The 18,822-nt window shown below is 38.0% G+C and overlaps 1 protein-coding gene across 1 annotated transcript; it reads left to right on the top strand.

The window, feature by feature from the left end:
• Positions 1-10: 10 nt before the first annotated feature.
• LOC141439184 (GATOR1 complex protein NPRL2-like) lies at positions 11-7,097 on the top strand. The gene is made up of 3 exons (XM_074103361.1): positions 11-118; positions 3,245-3,405; positions 5,455-7,097. The coding sequence occupies exons 1-3, from the start codon at positions 17-19 to the stop codon at positions 5,645-5,647; spliced, it is 456 nt and encodes a 151-aa protein (XP_073959462.1). The 5' UTR covers positions 11-16; the 3' UTR covers positions 5,648-7,097.
• Positions 7,098-18,822: the final 11,725 nt, after the last annotated feature.

Raw genomic sequence — 18,822 nt, 5'->3', positions numbered from 1 at the left:
TGATAAATTTACTAACATGTACAGAGCCACTCCCAATTTAAGCCAACTATTCAGTGATCACGAATTACAAAAGTCTTGCCTGTCCTTTATCACAAATGGGTCCGATAGTAAAGAAAAGGTAATTTTTATTTTTATTTTTTGGGCAACTTAAAATGATTTATTTATTTGATTTATTTGATTATTTATACAAGAAGGTGGTTTTCTATCGTATTTATCGTAAAAGTTTGCATTTATCGTGCTCTGACAATTAGCTCCATGCAGGCTACCTTGGTTGCAACCCCCCAAATAAAACCCTCGACCTTAATGTGCTTGTCATGAAACTTGTCGTGGTCGGTAAATGTGTCATTGCGTGACAATTTTTCTTGTCATGAAGCCCAAGGTCGGTAAACGGCTCAATGCCCGTACTAATGCTGCTGCACGCACGTCAGGCGCATGCTGCTCGGCGCTGCCAAGAGCGCAGCCTAAGGTATCGCCAATATTTGGAATAATTATATTTTTTCTTTTAGAAATAAAAAATTTACTCGCAAATGTGATGAAAAACATTGTATGTCGCACGGGCGGTACTAGAATTACGAAAATCGACTCATTAAAGCCTTGTGTTCGACTTCGTGCTTCTAATAGACTCTCGTTCGTAATTCCTTATTTACCGCCCTTAAGACACAATGTACTAATGTACGCCCTTAAGACTCGAGGGTTTTGTAGGCTGTTCAATTTTTTGTTATTTTTTTGGAGTCGGGTTTACATTTTGTTATTGCTTATACCTACGTTTTCACTTGTGAAGACAAATCAAACGAGCCCAAACTCTAGAAGGCTATAATAATATAATTTTGTTGCTGAGATGCTGTGTGTGGCCACCTTCCGGCTCCACCATAACACAGTATATATAAGCTAAAGCTTTAGCTTATATATATACTGTGTCTATTTTGAGCAAACTACTTTATGGTATTCCGTTATTTAATTAACACTTTATTATTATTGTAATCATTTTTGTAATAATTGCTTACTGTATCGTATTTATAAATTACATTTTGGCCTCTCCTGAAGTCTCCATTTTATGTTAATTAATATTACAGGTGACGATATCTACCTGGGTACAACAAGATTATGATTGCATGTAGTCAGCCAATTTTATTCCTAGGCCACCACAGAACCGTGTCGTAATGAAATACATGTTACATTTGACACTAAACAATGAAGTTCCATATTAATGAATATGTAAATGTCACTTATTGATTGACAGTTCGGGTGCCTTCGTATTCTGATTGGGATCTGAAGACTTATACCTAGTGCAGTCCACGAAGACGCGTGATTTTGTCAAAATTAGACATTAATGACATTGTAATAAGAACCACGGCACGCGTCATCGTGAATGACACTATGGTTTATGTCAATTCAATTTATAGAAAGGGTAAACAAAGACGCCATTAACCCGACCACAGATATTTAATGATGCGAAAACATAGAACCTATTGCAAGATGATTAATCTGTTCAGTAAATCGATTAATTTATTAATTGACTAGATCAAAGTATTTTTGTCTATTTTATTATTTACAATACTTCATTTAATTCCAAAGACTGTTTATTCAATTATACAAGCAGTAACTATTTTTTAATTTTAAGTTAAATAAATAAATCGCTTATTCAATCGAGTATTAATCGATTTTTAAAATGTCAAATTTCCACCATCTCTACGCTAATCTATGCTACTGCAAATTTTACACTAGTTACATTCAAGAAATAACGTTAGATTTATTGACGAAGATTTTTTAAATGAAAATTAAACATTGAAATCAAGTGAATTTTGGTAAAAAAAGTGATTAGACGTCTAGTTAAAAAACACGAATTATAGATGTGTTATTGTTATTGATTCGATCCAGTGGGTGTTTATACAAGAATTTGGATGAAATCGGTTTGTTTACACTTTCCATAAATTGGATTGTTGGTATAACGTATACCTATATCGTCAAACACACTTGGAATTACAATCGTTTCCACCACTTCTTTTTGTCACGCGGTTTTCCACCACTTCATTTCAGCGCAGCGCATTAGACAATACGGCCTCTGACTTTTCCCGACGAACATACATTATTCACTAAATCTATGCCTTATATTTAGTCAATGATGAAACATGATTTAGTTTTTAAAATTAACAGGCCCATAGGTTTACATAAACTATTGTGGAAATAGAAATCGTCACTTGCAAGGTATTTTTTTTATTATGGAAAGCCAGCGGGTCATCTGATACGAAATGGACTGACGAATGAACGAAACTACGGACGATTCACAAGAGCTGGCATGAATGGATTGAACGAAAGTAATATTACTTAGACATTTATGTAGGAAAATGACAGATGCATGACATTTTTATATTTGTGTGAATACAAATACTTTCATTCACTCATTCAATCCATTCGTGCCAGCTCTTGTACAGTCGAGTTCGTAAACTTCTGAGCAATAATTGAATCAAAAATATCTGAACACGCTTCTACGCCGTTAACGATAGAGTCGTGTTCGCATATTTTTGATCAAATGTTTGCTCAGAAGCTTATGAACTCGACTGTACCTACTTACGTGCTTAATATGTAAACAAATGGTTGCGTTTGGTTTCGTACATATTTAACACAGATTATTACGCTTTTGCTGTTTTTCATAAGTGTGAACTTTAATATTTAATTTTATTTATTGTACACTATTCCTACACTAAATTAGTTGTGCTGATTCCGGTTCAACACGTTAGATATAAAGATAAGATGGTATTGACTGAAAATAAGCCCTATAGTAGGCACGTGTATACGTGAAGTAAGTATTTACTTCAGCGTAATGCTTAGTTAAATTCTTTTTCTACATAATGAAATGTTTTTATGATTTGTTTATTATTTTAAGAGTCAGTGTATTTTTTGATGTCGTAAAAAGTCTATGTCTATATTATCACTTCTAATGCGAGATTTACACTCTCGCCTGGTGCCTTCGCGCTCTCGGTTCATTCGAGTTTGAACCTTGTGCTGAGCAGGTTTTAAGCTCAAAGACAACTGAACTCGCCACGAGAGTGTAAACAGGAAGCTCGTCACGCGAGGCGCGGGCCGAGATACGAGACGAGGCGCGAAACGAGGCACGAGGCGAGAGTGTAAATGCCGCATCACAGTCTCACCTCGTACCTCGCCTTGCGCCTCGTCTCGCGACTCTTACGCGAGTGTAAATGCGGCATAGGTTTTATTTGGTTGAGTGTTAGTTGTTGTTTGCCAGCCGTCGATGTCGGACGTGCTGGCGATCCTGTGCGCGCTGCAGCAGGGCACGACGCTGCGCGCGGTGTGCGAGCGCTACGCGGCCGCCGCGCGCCCCGCCTTCGACATACGGCAGCTGATCCTCTTCGCGCAGCTGCACGGCTTCATCAAGTGCCTTAAACGGTTAATAAACACACTATACTGCCCTCATAGGGCAATGAGGGCTATCGTGTATGAATTCGCCGCTAGTGTTGCGTGAGGTCTCCGAAATGTCAAATCTCATAGTTTTTGGGTGAGGTACGCGGGTTTATTTATTATTAGAATAATTTTGTGAATATTTTGGATTACCTGAAATTAATTATGGCAATCATGCGTTACGAGGCAACGAATGTCAGTGTTTTGAGACAGTTTTGTGTTTCGGAAACTTTTGTCCTCCCTTTTTTTCCGAACAAAACGGGACTACGCAACACTGTGGTTGCTCGATATTTTTATGGTACGGTTTTAAGGTGTATTAAAGATGATTTTAATGTAAACTTTGTTTTCACGCCCGTAATAACAGACTTTGAAAGCCACACTTAAAAACCCTCACGCAACAGTGGCGCCATCTAAAAAGACAAAAAACGATAGCCCTCATTGGCAGTATATAATTTTTAAGACATTTCGAGTATACAGAAAATACAATTTTTGATCATGTTGTAGACAAGATACGGCCAATTTGCTTAGTATGTATGTATGTATGTAAACACTTTATTGTACAAAACAAGTAAACAAACACAGATGACAAACAATGAAATATATGTACAAAGGCGAACTTATCCCTTTAAAGGATCTCTACCAGTCAACCTTTGAGTTCATCTGATAAAGAATTTTTCAAGCTACGTGATGGTATTTTTTAATTGCAGTATCAAGCACGTAAAAACGTTCGCAGTTGCTAACGTAGCCGTTGCGTCTTGCGGAATCCATTACATTTCCATTGGAGTAACTAAAAACTAAACTGTGGCCTTTAATTACGTTTCACGAAGAAATTTCATTATTATAATAACTAACTTTGATGGTTGACATTTCGGGATTTTAGATGCCTATTTTATGATTGTTTTTTGGAGTCTTTTTTTTTTTTTTATTTCAACTCCAAATTTGTTACTTTTACGGGTATCCCGTGAAACCATATCGAAAATACAAACTGAGACATGGATGCACAGAAAAATCAGAAAAAGAGACCAGAGCTGGGAAACGAACCCAGGTCTTCAGCAATCCGTGCTGCGTGCCAACCGCAACCACCGCTCATAATCTAACATAATTTTTCCTATGCGACATATCTCAGGTTGCTTATTTCTACTACGCTACTTATGCAGCAGCACTTGCGACATCTATGTGCTCTCATCGAGAGACGTCACACTCTTTCGGAACCAACCGCAATCAAAATCATAATTTCAATCATAATTTGATTGCTTAGTAGCGACATCTCTTGTCTGGGTGAGCGGTTGGTTCCGAAAGAGTGTGACATCTCTCGATGAGAGCGGAACATAGATGTCGCTAGTGCTGCTTTTTAAGTAGCGTAGTAGAAATAAGCAACCTGAGATATGTATGCATAGGAAAAATTCGTGTCTAGATTCCTGTCCATCGGTAATGTAGGGGTATAGCACGCAGCACGGATTGCTGAGGACCTGGGTTCGACTCCCAGCACTGGTCTCTTTTTCTGGTTTTTCTGTGCATCCAATGTCTCAGTTTGTATTTTCGATGCGTATTTTGTATGCGTATTAAACGTATACTGAACTGTAAAAAATTTGGCCCTCAAATCTATGCTGTTAAGGTAATTTTCTATGGAGAGTGGGTCAAATTTTGTGCCGCTCAGTATAGCTTATCTGTTATTCCCAAGATCTAACTGTACCTACCTACCTATACCAAATTTCATCCAAATCGCTAACCATTTTAGCGTGAAAGTTATGTAGGATTCAGATGGAATTTAATAATCCTAAACATTGTCTCGGCATTTTCTTCTCATTTTTTGCTTCTCATATTCAGCTTCGAGTGACTATAATGAATGAACTGATTGATTCAGGCGCTACTTTGCGGAGGTCCACATCAATGAACTACACTATTTTAACTTTCTTCTGCGCTATTTGTAGCGGAGAAGCAAGGTCAATTAATGTAGTTCATTAACGAATAAACCCAACGTTTGCGAAAACTTTGTAATTTTTATTTTGCTTTTACTAAAAAGTAATGTCTTTCAAGGTTTCCGGTGTACATACGGCCGCCGTCGCGGTCGAACGGTTTCAACCGTCGCCCGGAGGCGGCGCCGGGGCTGCGGCGGCTGTTCACGGGCCGGCTCTGCGCCGACGAGATCTGCTGCCTGGCGCGCCTCGACCTACCCACGCTCGATCAGATCATAGAAGACGACCCCAACGTCGCCGTCATCTGGAGATAACGACGTCTTACGCCAACCTGACTGTAAAAACGTTCCTTCTAGACTTTTCGGACCACGCTTGGCGCATCGTAGGTTCCTCTGATCGATGACTGCCAATTATACTTAAATTATTTATCATAGAAGTGCAACGTAAGCAGTTGTTTTAAGAGTTAGAAACCCATTCTGTAATAGTAGCATTACTTTAAAATAAATTTCATGTCCTTTGAATAATTTCAACGTACCTAATGGAAGAGGGCAGAATCTTTACTTAAGAGTATCATAGGGCACCATACTCGAACATGTTGAATGATCTTGATTTGAACAGGAAATCATAATTCTGTATACAACCTTGTCATTTTTGCGTAGACTGCAATTGCCTGTCATGTATTTTGTTGAAGAGCTTTCTTGGAGTTTATATTCCGTTTAGGTTATGGATTTTAAGCGAAAGTTCAATATTAGCCGAATTAAATTATCCCGTGAAGTGATACTTTTTCTGCAGTTAATGCAGTTGAAGCTTTTACTTTTAGCAAATTCTCGATAAGTATTTTCCACGTGGGTACTTAAAAGAAGATATTGCGTATTTTTTTTAATTTAAATGTTGATGTTATAATAATTAATTTGTCGAAAGTGAAGCTCGGAAAAAAAATTGTAAGTTGCCACAAAGCTTAATCAAAATACGGTAAGGGATGAGGGAGAGGCTTATATTAATGTGAATTACAAATTTTAGATCTTAAACTTAACTATTAAATTACCAGAATTGTAAAAAAAGCTGTCTTTACAAGCTTTTTAGTATTATATTATGAAGAGAGGCTTCTTGTACTTGTGTAATTTTAATGAGCTTTTTTAATGAATGGCTTCGGTGTTTTTGCACCTATGGTTTCGATCACCTGAAGGGCTTCATGTTTTTATTCAGCAAAACTATTATGAGTATCTAGATGTTTAATTTTATTTAGTTGATTTTGTAAATTCCTTACAAGATAATAGTATAATTGATGGCTGTGCTCTATAATGATACATCAGACTATGGCGAAGTGGAAAATTATGAATATTTTTTTAAATGTTATGAGTTCGTTTTGTTTTCGTTTATTTTGACCGGGTGTTAGATATTATTGAATAATATCACCTGGTGTTGGTGCCCGTGGACTGTTTTACCGCCCAGGGCGGGCGCTAGGGGCGCCCAGGTTTAAAACGAACATGTATTTCGTTATGTTTTAAGGCTGTCTTAGGAAAAAATATAGATATAAATTATAAGTGCGATTTACAGGTATTTAAAAAATTATAGATTTGTCAAACCTGATTTAATGTTTTGCTGCAAATGGCCCTAAACATAGGCGGTTGAAATTTGAAAACTGCCTTTAAGCATTTTTTTATGAAATAAGAATATAAGGTTGCGAATTAATTTACCAACAGCCATCGATAATTTTTGTTTTGTTCCTATCCAGTATTTACTTCTATCTACTTTTAACGATAGGTTTTTATTTATTTATCAGTAGCAAATTAAATTGAATTGAAGTTTGGTATATATACGTGTATTGGGTAGGTGGTATATTTGATACGTAATGTAACGGTAGTAATTATTGGAAAAGGTATAGGTAGAGTCATTCACGATGACGCGGGTTTTATTACAATGTCATTAATGTCTAATTTTGTCAAAATCACGCGTCTTCGTGGATGGCACTAGGTATTTATAAATCATTACAATGTAGCTTTTCAATTTGTGTATTATTCAAATAAATCGTTTGAATAATATTCAAAAGTCCAGCTGGTCACAGGAAAAGAGTACTACATAATTAAATAATTTTCATGATATTTTTTTGAAAAGTGTCAGTAGCTTCTATTACTGAAAGTAACGGACAATATAGCGCAAAACATTGACAAGTGAACAATTACAGTATGAATTCTGTACTCAATAAAAGAAAACGATGCACAATCAAAAAAATACTATAATGAAATGAGTTCCTAAAAATATAAAATAAAAAATACAGCATAATATGTAATGTGAAAACAATTCCATACAGATGTATGACAATGTAAGGCATTACAGAAGCTATGCCGCCTATTTTGTGTGATAGAAATAAGTATAATTTCTTCGTTATTTTATCATAATTTATTTGAGTTGCAATAATAATCGGTTGTAGTAATAATCTAACCTTATTCATAGAAAGTTACAGACTTGTTTCAAGAAAAAATCCAAATGTCAGACACAGATATGTGTCACAAACACTTTAACGGCTAACCTACGTATCGGTATTTCACCAGTAGATATTTCTCCTAAATCTTATTTGCCCAAATAACTACGTAGTCGGTCCCAAAGTTATGTCACAAATGAAAATAATGATTAAAACAAAAGTACCAATCAGTTTTTAATAAATTATATACCAATTTTAAGTACATTTAATAAAAAAATAAAATTACTTAAAATTATTCAAAATGACTTCCATTGTTTTTAATACAGGCCCTTAATCGGCGCAGCCAGTCGTCTATCGCAGCACGCACCATTTTAATTTCTATTTCAGCGACTGCTTTTCTTAAAGATGACTTCAGGCTCTCAAAATTTTTATGGGGTTTAGCACAGACCTTCCCCTCTAAGACCTGCTAAATTTTAAAGTCCAGAGGATTAAGGTCCGGACTGGAGGAAGGCCAATCTTCGTGTCTTATAAAGTCGATTTTTTGACGTCAAACCAGGCTTGAGTGGTCTTGGCTTTGTGTGCTGGTGCAGAATCCTGCTGGAACACAAAATTATGTCCTGAAAATAGCGTGTTGGGCAGATCTTTGACATGATTATCCAAAACCGTCTCTTGGTACACTTTCGCACTGATTTTGACCCCTTTTTTGCAAAAATGAACCTCAGTTGGCCCGTAATAAGATCAGAGAATACTCTTCAGAGCTCCTAGCGTACACTCTATCATTCTGTTTGTTGTACTTCTCTTCAATATCGAAAATCTTTTCGTCTGTAAAGAGGATCACGGTGTCGATTTTTCGCGTACTGCATTAACAACTTCCGGGATCTTTTAAGCCTTATTGTTTTTAGACTGGCATAAAGTAAGTGCCCACTCTATTTTTTGTATGCTCGTAGACTAAGATCTTCGTTTAAAATCTCAACGCCATCAACTTCTGTTTTCGGACAGGATTTCTTGCTTCTTGATCGCTTTGATCACTGCTGGTGTTCGTACGGAGCGAGGCCGGCCAATTCTTTTCTTGTCCTCAACACTGGAGACTTCATTGTACCTATCAATAGTACGATACACAAACCTAAGCGTTATATTTAAATTTTTGAGCAACTTGAAAATGGTACTTGGCGATTGACCACAGCGGTGCAATGCTTATTGAAAATACTCGATAATCCGAATTTTCCGCCTACAAGTTGTCGACTCGGATTGAATAATTTTTTACGCTCGTCAATTTGATGTGCATTTCGTTCGAGTCTACCGTAGACCGGTACGAAATTATTAATATAGATAACCCATAATGTCCTTTTAATGTTAACTTCCCATGAAACTACAAGTGTACTTACATAAATACAACTTTCCTCTCAATTGATTTGTTTAAGCTATTCATATATTGTAAATGTACTCCGGTTAATCTAATATGTAAAATTCTCGGGACAAAAATGTTTGTGACCAAACTCCTTCAAAACGGCTTGACCGATATTTGTTTTTTTTTTGTGTAGGTATATTCGGTAGGTCTGAGAATAGGATGTAAACAATTTTACATATTTCTATGCGGACGGAGTCGCGGGCAACAGCTAGTAATTTAATAACAATCTATTTGAGCTTGTTTAGGAAATTTAAAGTCAGCAGTATTATTATTTTAAGGGCAGGGCTTTTGATTACATACACATAACCGACGATTGTCTCTGACGGACAAAAAAGCACATCTGTAGCTAAATAATGTCGTGAATCCATATTGTTGAATGCCATGTTAATCGAATAAGATAAATGTATTCGTGACGTCATGATGTGTATGAATTCTTATTGTCATATTGTGTAGCGTATTAAATTGGATATAGGTTGCTAAATTTATAGAACTTCTGTGCTATAAATGCACATAATAAATCTTGTCAAACACTGACAATCGTACTCTGAATAAAGAATAAATCAAAAATATAAAATGAATTTATTGATGTCTCTGACTGTGGCATTTAATTATAGTTTTGGTAGCAGGCACAGGCGAGCAAAGCAAAACGATGGCCTACATTTGCGCTAGTTAGCAAGCCGCCGATTGTATTGAGATACGACTGTGCCCATTATCGCTTCCTTATCTGCTGGTGGTTAGTTTGAGTGGCACTCTTTAAGTACTTACTATTTAGGGACCTGGCTGCGAAAATTTCCACGTCTACCTTTATAAGATTGATGGCCGGAATCATCCTCAAATATCCAGAACTCTCAGAAATTATATATTCCAAAGGAAGACCATTTGATTTTTTAACCGACTTCAAAAAAAAGAGGTTCTATATTTGACTGTACCTATGTAGGTGTATTTTCAAGTGCTGTATTCGAAATCGCACCGACACCTTCATTGACTGGGCCAAATTATTTTCGTTTGTGCCGAGTGGATAACCAGTAATCTTTATGGAAAATAATTAGTCCAATTGAAATTATTCTAATAGCTTAATATGCCGAAAAAGTAGTAGGCCAAAGTATTAATATGCGACAGTACTATTATGCCAATACAAATTATGCCAAATCAATTTTGCGAAACAATAATAGTCTAAAAAAATTAAGCGATTGAAGGGAATCCCCAATCCAGGTTTTAAGTCACAAATTATTACTTACCTATTAGTAAAGTATTCTTACGATTTGTCTTAAGGCGGCTGCTCACGTTAGCTCATGGTAAAAGTCTCGTCAGATGGCGTTAAAAATCAGACTGTCGAATTTTCGTGATGTTTTTTTGTAATTTTTAGAATATCCGTAGAATACTAATAGTTGAGTTTATTATTTGCGAAAACAATTTAGAATTGCCGATTTTTTGAGACTACAGTCGAACGGAAATAGTGTGCCAATTCTGAGATTTCAGGGCTCAAATTTAGGTGTCAGGTACAGCCTTATACGGACACTAGGAGCTCACGCACACATGCAAATAGACAGCGCCAACTAGTGAAAAAATATTGCAACACTTTTCTAGGCTTTCGGAAGGCTTTCGGCGTAAGCTACTACAAAATATTCATATATTTTTTTTCGGGTCACGAATATTTGTATCAACTGTACTTTTGCCCTTAAAATGTTCAAATATCTAGATAATATGAGTGTTTCATATGCGACGATATAGAATTAGATGAATCGTGTTAGAGTCCCAGGAATCTAATCTTATGTGATTTTTGGCTTTGGACTTGGAGATTGTCGAGTATGATATTGTGCTCAAGTTGGTAACCACATATGATGCTCTTGTGACATACATACTTTGATAATCATGCATTACATGCGAGTGTTACTCCTATTTCTTCGAATATTGGAGACGAAATCTTTCCGTGTTTTATTCTACCTACCAGTCTTGATTGCAGTTATCTTTTGAGTTGAAGGTTGCGATAATTCTTTGTATTGTATGTATACCGAGGTACAGAAATGGTCATTTTGGAAAGCTGAAGAACGGAAGGCCGTAATGCTGTATAAGTGTGTCAACTACCCTGATGCGTAAAACAGTTCATGTGTAGTGGTACATAGTAGGCTGGAAAGGAAACAGCCTCGTTGAAGCTATCGGTATGTAGAATCCTGCTGGAAACGACGTTTCATATTTTGAATCTTTATTTATACGTGGATAATACTATCATCATCATCACCATCATCATTATCGTGGTCTGGTTGTTTATATATATCTAGAGGGTCTTTTTCCTTATAAGCTTTAGAATTTCCGTGTAATTTTTCAAGACAGGTACTGCTGTGTCCTTAAAAGGGCAGACCTAACGCTTTACGACGGTGCTGGTGGGCATCGTACGGTAGTAAGCGAGGACCTCTGGGGAGCTAGTACAGTCTCCATGTTTTCAATTGTCGTTTTGTGTCGTGGGTGTGCCAGATAATAAAAATTCTTAGATATAGTTGTGAATTTCCAGGTGTAGAGCTTTATTGTGCTAGCTGCTCGAGGAAGACCTGAATGCGTTCAAGCGTGTTGCTGCTGGATGCAAGTTAATACTATAAAAATGTTGCAAGTATTACGCTTGCGTTATATTAGCGATTAGATTACGCTTGAATCATTCCAAGTACATTTTTTGTTGATCCGAAGGAATTTGTTTTGGAGTTTCAGAACTTTACTTCCTATATATTTATTTGTATTTAGTATGAATAATGAGAATACAGGCTACATGTAGGCATCTACATGTTTCTACGATAAATAAAGAACATTCTGACTCCAAAGCAAATCGGATCTCGTTTTGAACGGTATGCCCAGTATTTCAACCAAGTGGTAGAAATTCGTTCAAGAATTCCCACAAATTGCAAGAAATACCGAGATTACATCTGAATATATTTATACTTACAAGAGATACTTACCTATTTACTCAATTGATGATTAGCTGCTTGACGACGACCGGAGTCTTTCAGTGCTCACCCTACACGCGTATGAGCAAAATTCCTTCTTGATGCGAACCGATTGCGGTTTAGGAACTAATCTTATGAACTTTTTTTTCCTCCCGACCCGTGGTCCAACTACTATGTCCAACTGGTTGCACCACGGGGAAGCAAGTTTACTCATCGTCAACCGGTTGCACCACGGAGAAGCAAAATCAGTAGTCCAATTCTGGAAAGTATGTTTATCCATGGTCCTACTGGGTGGGTCCAATTAGTTTAACTAGTTGAACTACCACTTGAACTCTGTGGAATCGGGGTTCGGACTGTTGGTTTCACTGTATTCAGAATAAACTACATAGTTGTTGGGTTTCATGAGACTTTTAATTTTATAAAAATGCAGTAATGATAGTACCTATTCTGATACACATGACCCAAGGTAATTTTACATCCCCATGGTGCAAATGGTTCAACATAGCAATTGTTCATATGCCCGTTGGACAATAGCCCTTCAGTTGTACCACGGGTCGCAGCAATAAGTTGCAGAAAAAAAAGTAGTCTGAGAATTGAACCATCCTGGGTAAGTTTAGGTTCCCGTGGTGCAACCAGATAGCAGTTGGACCACGGGTCGGGAGGGATTTTTCCCTTTGTGCAGGACGGTAGCTATAGCCACGCAGCGATTTTCCCTCGCTCGTGCCTAAAATATCACATTTTTCAAAATACTACATTACTTATTCATTAAATTCCCACTATACCAGATGCCCAAAATAAGACATTCCACAAAAAAAAAACACTTTCTTGTGTAATCTTCGATTTTGTAATGTGGCGCATGGTATTTTAGGCACGAGCGCCCTCTATCTGGTATAGCTTGGATTGCTCGAAACAGATGCAAAGTCGTGCTCCTACTACAGTCTCCTACTGGTAGGAGCACGAACACAATATTATACTAATTCTCCTACTAGTAGGAGCATGAATACCTATATGTACTGATTTTCCTACTGAAAACCAGATGTATGGAATAGTATCATTTAGTCTAAAAAAACTAAAACACAGGTGGTCTAAGAAGCAATAGGTCATGCAGCCTATCAGTATAACGCAAAAGTATTCTGAAATGTAAAATTTAGCAATATGCGGAATAAAATTATGAACAGATAGAGATGAACCTGAAATAGGATTTATATTCTCAGAGTATGTAACCAATGTCAACCGATCAATGACATGACATTGGTCTAAAGAAATTGTAAACTTGGTACACTGTCATTATAAGAAATTGACAATTTAGAAAGTGGTTCATTGTTCGAATTGGTCTCTGGTCACAGTGAGAAGTGGTCAATTTAGTGAGAAGACGTTATGACAATCATCATCATCATCATGATCATCTCAGCAGTAGGACGATCACTGTTGGACAGAGGGCTCCAATCATAACCTCCAGTTGCTTCGGTTGGCAGCGGCCCCCACCGTGGACCCACGGCTTTTACCAAATCATCCGTCCATCTCGTTGGTGGACGTCCTACGCTGCGCTTGCCGATCCGCGGTCTCCACTCGAGTACTTTTCGGCCCCAACGGCAATCCTATACTTTGCGGAGGTTCATAATATCAATGAACTGAATCAATTGCTTCGCTCACCCGTGACTTTATAATAGCTACGTTTATGCATGAAATGTGTGTTCATACAGTTCCTCCACCTGCACACTGTCGGAATACGCACAAATCATACAAACACATCTATCACCACCACCACACTACACTGATGCGTTTCGAATTCGACCAGATCTCATCTTTAGAGCAACACAAACGTTCACCATAGATGTTAGAAATAGTAAAAGATATAAAGATATTATTATAAAGGTCGCGGATGAGCAAAGTAAATATTTCAGTTCACCTATAGGTACAAAAATATATTATGTAGTACTTACTGTACAGTCACCACCATAAGCGTGAAAGCTGTCTAGGTGCTGAAAAATATCTGAACATGATTATATATTTATTGTGCATTACGTAAATGCGTGTTCCGATATTTTTTAAATGTTTAGACAGCTCCGCTATGTGTTGTGGCGTCAGTGCGAATATATCACGAAATAGAAGTATGCAAATCACGTAAACGATATTTTGAGCATGAAAGAATAAAACAAAGATAATTATAACATTTTTAATAATAGGGAGACTATTTTACAACGTCTCACAATTACCCTTACCTACCTCACATAAAGTAGGCAGCATCCAAAATAGATCTTGTATACTTAGCGTAGTTCTTAGCAGCAGTAAAAAAAAAAACAAAGTAGTTGAGATGGCTGTTCTACTTTGTCATTTATAATTCCTATATCATATACCTAATTAAGATTGAGAAGTGAGTGAGAAAAACTGCAATCCCCTAAACTTTAGGGCCTAAAGAAATTAAGTCTTTGAAAAATAATGTCTATTGTCTGCCGCAGTGTGGATGCCGTCGCTCGATCGTCAAAATCCTGGGTTTTACAGCTAATAATTAATTAACTTAATTTTTAACTATCTTTTACACAGTAAGAGTTAGGCTACTAGTGTCTTGGAGAAATTAACTTCGTTTGACTACAGTGCCCCCTCAAAGTTAACAATCAAAAATAACACGGTGTATAATATCTTCATAGTGCAGACATTTTATAGATTATAGTTTTTACCAAGTGTCTAGGTATGCTTCATCATAATCAGTCGTAAGTCTATTCTTGGTAAAAGTTGTATCATTTATTTTACTTAAGAAAAAAAATAATTATATTCACGATTTGATACCTACATGTTGTCTTTAGTGGTTATACGGATATTTTTGTGACAACCTATATATTCCTCAATTTAATCCGCAAGACCTTGTAAAATCAAAAAACATTGAAAGTCATAAATAATCAAATCATAATATGGGCAACGAACAATTGACACATCTGACGTCACGCCCAAACTGAAAGAGACGTATATATTATTTGACAATATGGTACTGTTTTCGATGATTGTCATTATTTGAAATAAGAACGGTGGTTTGAATCAATCTGTAAAGGTATTTAGTACTTATGTAGCAAGAGTAACTGTGAATCTTCGGCTCCATGACATGGCCCAATTGCATAATAGGTAAAGGACAAGCTAAGAGTATTAGTGAATTTCAATACAAAATCGCTAATACTATTAGCTTTGTACTTTGTTATGTATTACGTAATTGCCTCAGAAAATAATTTGAAGTCCATTATGAATCTGAAAAGTTAAATATATTTAGTGAGCAAAAACAGTAAAAGGAAAGACAAACGAAGGAACAAAATAAAACACATTTATAATTTTAAGTTTATCTTAAATAATCCATACATTTAGGAGATAATTCTTAATAAACCGGTCAAGAAAAAAACAGTCATTTGATCAAAAACCTACACACTCCGCCAAAAAAACACCTTCACTGCCGCGGATCGAGCGAGCGAAGCGAGCGAGATCGATGTATGTGGAGCGGATGCGACTCTGTTGGGTCAGGTGTGGTCAGGTTGAAGGGCAAGGGCGGCGAGTGAGGCGGCAGCCCGGCCTCGACCTTCGCTTGGAGTTTTTTTTTTATTGAGACTTTTATCATAGAGAGAGAGAGAGAGAGAGAGAGAGATCATAGAGTTGACTTTGCGAGCTCGTTTCGTTGTCACTGACGCGTAACAGGGATTTTATCCAATTGCTAAACAAATGTAGTGAAATGAAACCGACCGACGGCGAGTTTGATTCGCGCACAAAGGGTTCCCCGCACCATCTGTACAATATTCATTAGACATTAGCAAAAAAAGGCAAAAAAAATCACGATTAAATATTTATTTTATTGTGTGTTTAGTATTTGTTGTTATAGAGGCCACATAATCTTTGAATATTTCAACTGTCTAACTATCACGGTTCTTGAGATACAGCCTGGTGACAGCCGGACGGACGGACGGACGGCCAACGAAGTCTTAGTAATAGGGTTTTGGGTACCGAATCACTAAATCGAGTTGACCTTTTATCTGATTTTGTAATTTCACTAAACTGGTTGAGGTTTATAAATTATTAATAAAAGTAAGTTACCTACTGTATGACTGACAGACTGACGGGTAGCTTACTCGACTGGATATATAATAGACGGGTCTCCTTCGTAATCCATAATATCGTTTGTCCTAAACTCAAATGCCATAACACTTTTGCCATAAACACTTTTGACATTATATCATACTTTTGCCATAATGATCTTATGCCCTAAAAATCATAAGCCATAATATTAAATGTCCTAATACTCTACATCCCTAATATGTTTTGTACTAATATAGTAAGACATAAAAACTTACGAGTAATAATATTAAATGCCATAACAGAGCTCTTGTAGGCAAACAGCGACTTGCGAGCCAGAAAAGTAGATTAGGTTAGAACCGAGTTCCCAACAGTGACGAACCGGTACCAGAAAAGTAAGTTAGGTTAGGTTAGAACTGCGACTCCTACAGAATGAACCGCAGCCAGAAAAGTTAACTTAGGTTAGAACTGCGACCCCTACAAAAACGAACAGCAGTCAGAAAAGTTTTTTTTTCTCTTCTAGTCGGACACTCTTGTCAGAGTGGTCGTGGTTGCGCAGACGAGGTACATGAAAAGATGTTCGGTGGGTCGCAGACCCTTTCGAGGACAGCCCTCTTAGCGATGTGCTTCCATTTCTGCCGGTTAGAGGCGTTGCGAGTACACTGGACCATGGTGGACTCAGTAGCTTTTTTAATCAGGTCAGTCCAGCGAGTTGGTGATCGGCCGCGTGCCCTCCTGCCTTCCACCTGCCCCTGAACCACCAATCTCTCCATTGAATTCTCATTTCTGGAGATGTGACCAAAGAACTTCAGTATTCGTAATTGCACAGTCGACGAAAGCCGGTCTTTAATATGAAGCTCTTTGAGGATAGAAAGATTGGTGCGAAATGCCGTCCACGGGATCTTTAAGAGACGCCTCCAGCACCACATCTCCAATGCGTCAATTTTACGGCGATCCTGCAGTCTCAGAGACCAAGTTTCGGCTCCATAGAGAAAGATCGGAAAAACCAGACATTTCATCAATCTGACCTTCGTCTTCTTGGTAACTCTTCTGTCCCTCCAAATCTTTCTCAGGCGTTCTACTGCTGACCTGGTAATGGCGCACCGCCGTCTGATCTCGTCGCTACATCCTCCAGTGCTGGAGATAGTAGAGCCGAGGTATATATAGCTCTGTACAACTTCGCAGTTAGCTATGCTTTGTACGTTAGTTCTAATTTGTTCAGCTCGGTCTACTATCATCATCTTCGTTTTTTCGCGATTGATAGATAGTCCAAATTTGAGGCTTGTAGTCTCGAGACGAGTCAGAAGGTTCTCCATGTCTTCTTTAGTCTGTGCGAGAAGGGTTGTATCATCAGCATATCTTAAGTTATTTATCACACGTCCCCCAACCGATATACCTCTATCCCATTCTTCCAAGACAATGCGCATGATGTACTCCGTGTAGGTGTTGAAAAGTAAGGGCGACAAAATGCATCCTTGTCGCACACCGGCCTCAGTCTTAAAATTTTCAGAAAGGGTACCATCCACTCGTACCGCGGCCGTGCCGCTTTCATACAGCCTCCTCAAAAGGACTATTAGATGTGGCGGTACGCCCATTTCCGCCAGAATCCTCCAGAGTTGTGCCCATATGACCGTGTCAAATGCTTTGCGAAAGTCTACAAAGCAAATGTAAAGGGTTGAGTTAAACTCTCTGGCCTTCTCAATAATCTGACGCAATATAAGAATTTGTTCGCGAGTGCCTCTTCCCTTCACGAAACCGGCTTGCTCAGGCGCAATCTGTCTTGAGAGGTAGGCCGACAGTCTTGTATTGATTATGTGGAGCATCACCTTACTTGCATGCGATATCAAGGATATGAGTCTGTAATTGTTGCACTTCTTGGTAGACCCCTTTTTATGTAGCGGAATAAAAATGGATTGCGACCAGTCGTCAGGCCATATGCCAGTCTCCCATATTTTATTGCAGATGGTAAACAAGACATCAACTCCAGATTCTCCCATCGCCTTGAAGACTTCGATTGGGATTTCATCACATCCCATGGCTTTATTGCATTTGAGATGCTTAATTGCCGCTCGCACCTCATCCCGCATGATGTTGGGCTCACGGTCAAGTATTTGGCGAGGAGAACACGTGAAGCTTGGGACACCGTTGCTGAAGAATAGTGATTTGCAGTATTCTTTCCATACATTTACAATGTCCTTGATCTCCGTAACCGTAGTTCCAACGGAGTCCTCAATAGCCCACGTCTTGGGTTTAAATTGGCGTGTAATGTATCGCACCTTATCATGGAGGTCCTTAGTTTGATAATTATCAGAATGCTGTTCCAATTCATCACATATCTTCCCCAGGTGGTTATTGCGGTCACGTCGGCAAGCAGTTTGTATGATAGCTGACCTGGCATTTAGCTCAGTAATGCTAGCGCCACTGGCTTTGAGTTTCCTGCGATCTTCCACCAAGTGCCAGGTGTCTTCAGTCATCCAATGCTGTCTCTTTGCTACACTGCTTTTTGGCTGTGATTCCACAACTGCATCTTCAATATACTTCTTTGCTGCAATCCACATGGAGTTTGAGCTGTCGCTCCCATAATCCGCTCGCCATGCAACATGTCTGCCCTCAATCGAGGTGGCTAAAGATTTTGGGTCTTTCACTTCCATTCTTCTAGATGTTTTAACTTGTCTTGGT

Source organism: Choristoneura fumiferana, chromosome Z (genome assembly GCF_025370935.1).
Source record: "Choristoneura fumiferana chromosome Z, NRCan_CFum_1, whole genome shotgun sequence".
Classification (NCBI taxonomy): Eukaryota; Metazoa; Arthropoda; class Insecta; order Lepidoptera; family Tortricidae; genus Choristoneura; species Choristoneura fumiferana.
Note: the sequence above shows the minus strand (reverse complement) of the source record. Positions and strands in the feature narration are given on the sequence as shown.

What these genes read in the sequence shown, in the direction of transcription:
- LOC141439184 (XM_074103361.1), top strand. Translation starts at nt 17, where the DNA reads ATGTACAGAGCCACTCCCAATTTAAGCCAACTATTCAGTGATCACGAA. An exon ending in GGTCCGATAGTAAAGAAAAG is followed by an intron (nt 119 to 3,244) that starts GTAATTTTTATT and finishes GTTGTTTGCCAG; the next exon opens with CCGTCGATGTCGGACGTGCT. An exon ending in TTCATCAAGTGCCTTAAACG is followed by an intron (nt 3,406 to 5,454) that starts GTTAATAAACAC and finishes ATGTCTTTCAAG; the next exon opens with GTTTCCGGTGTACATACGGC.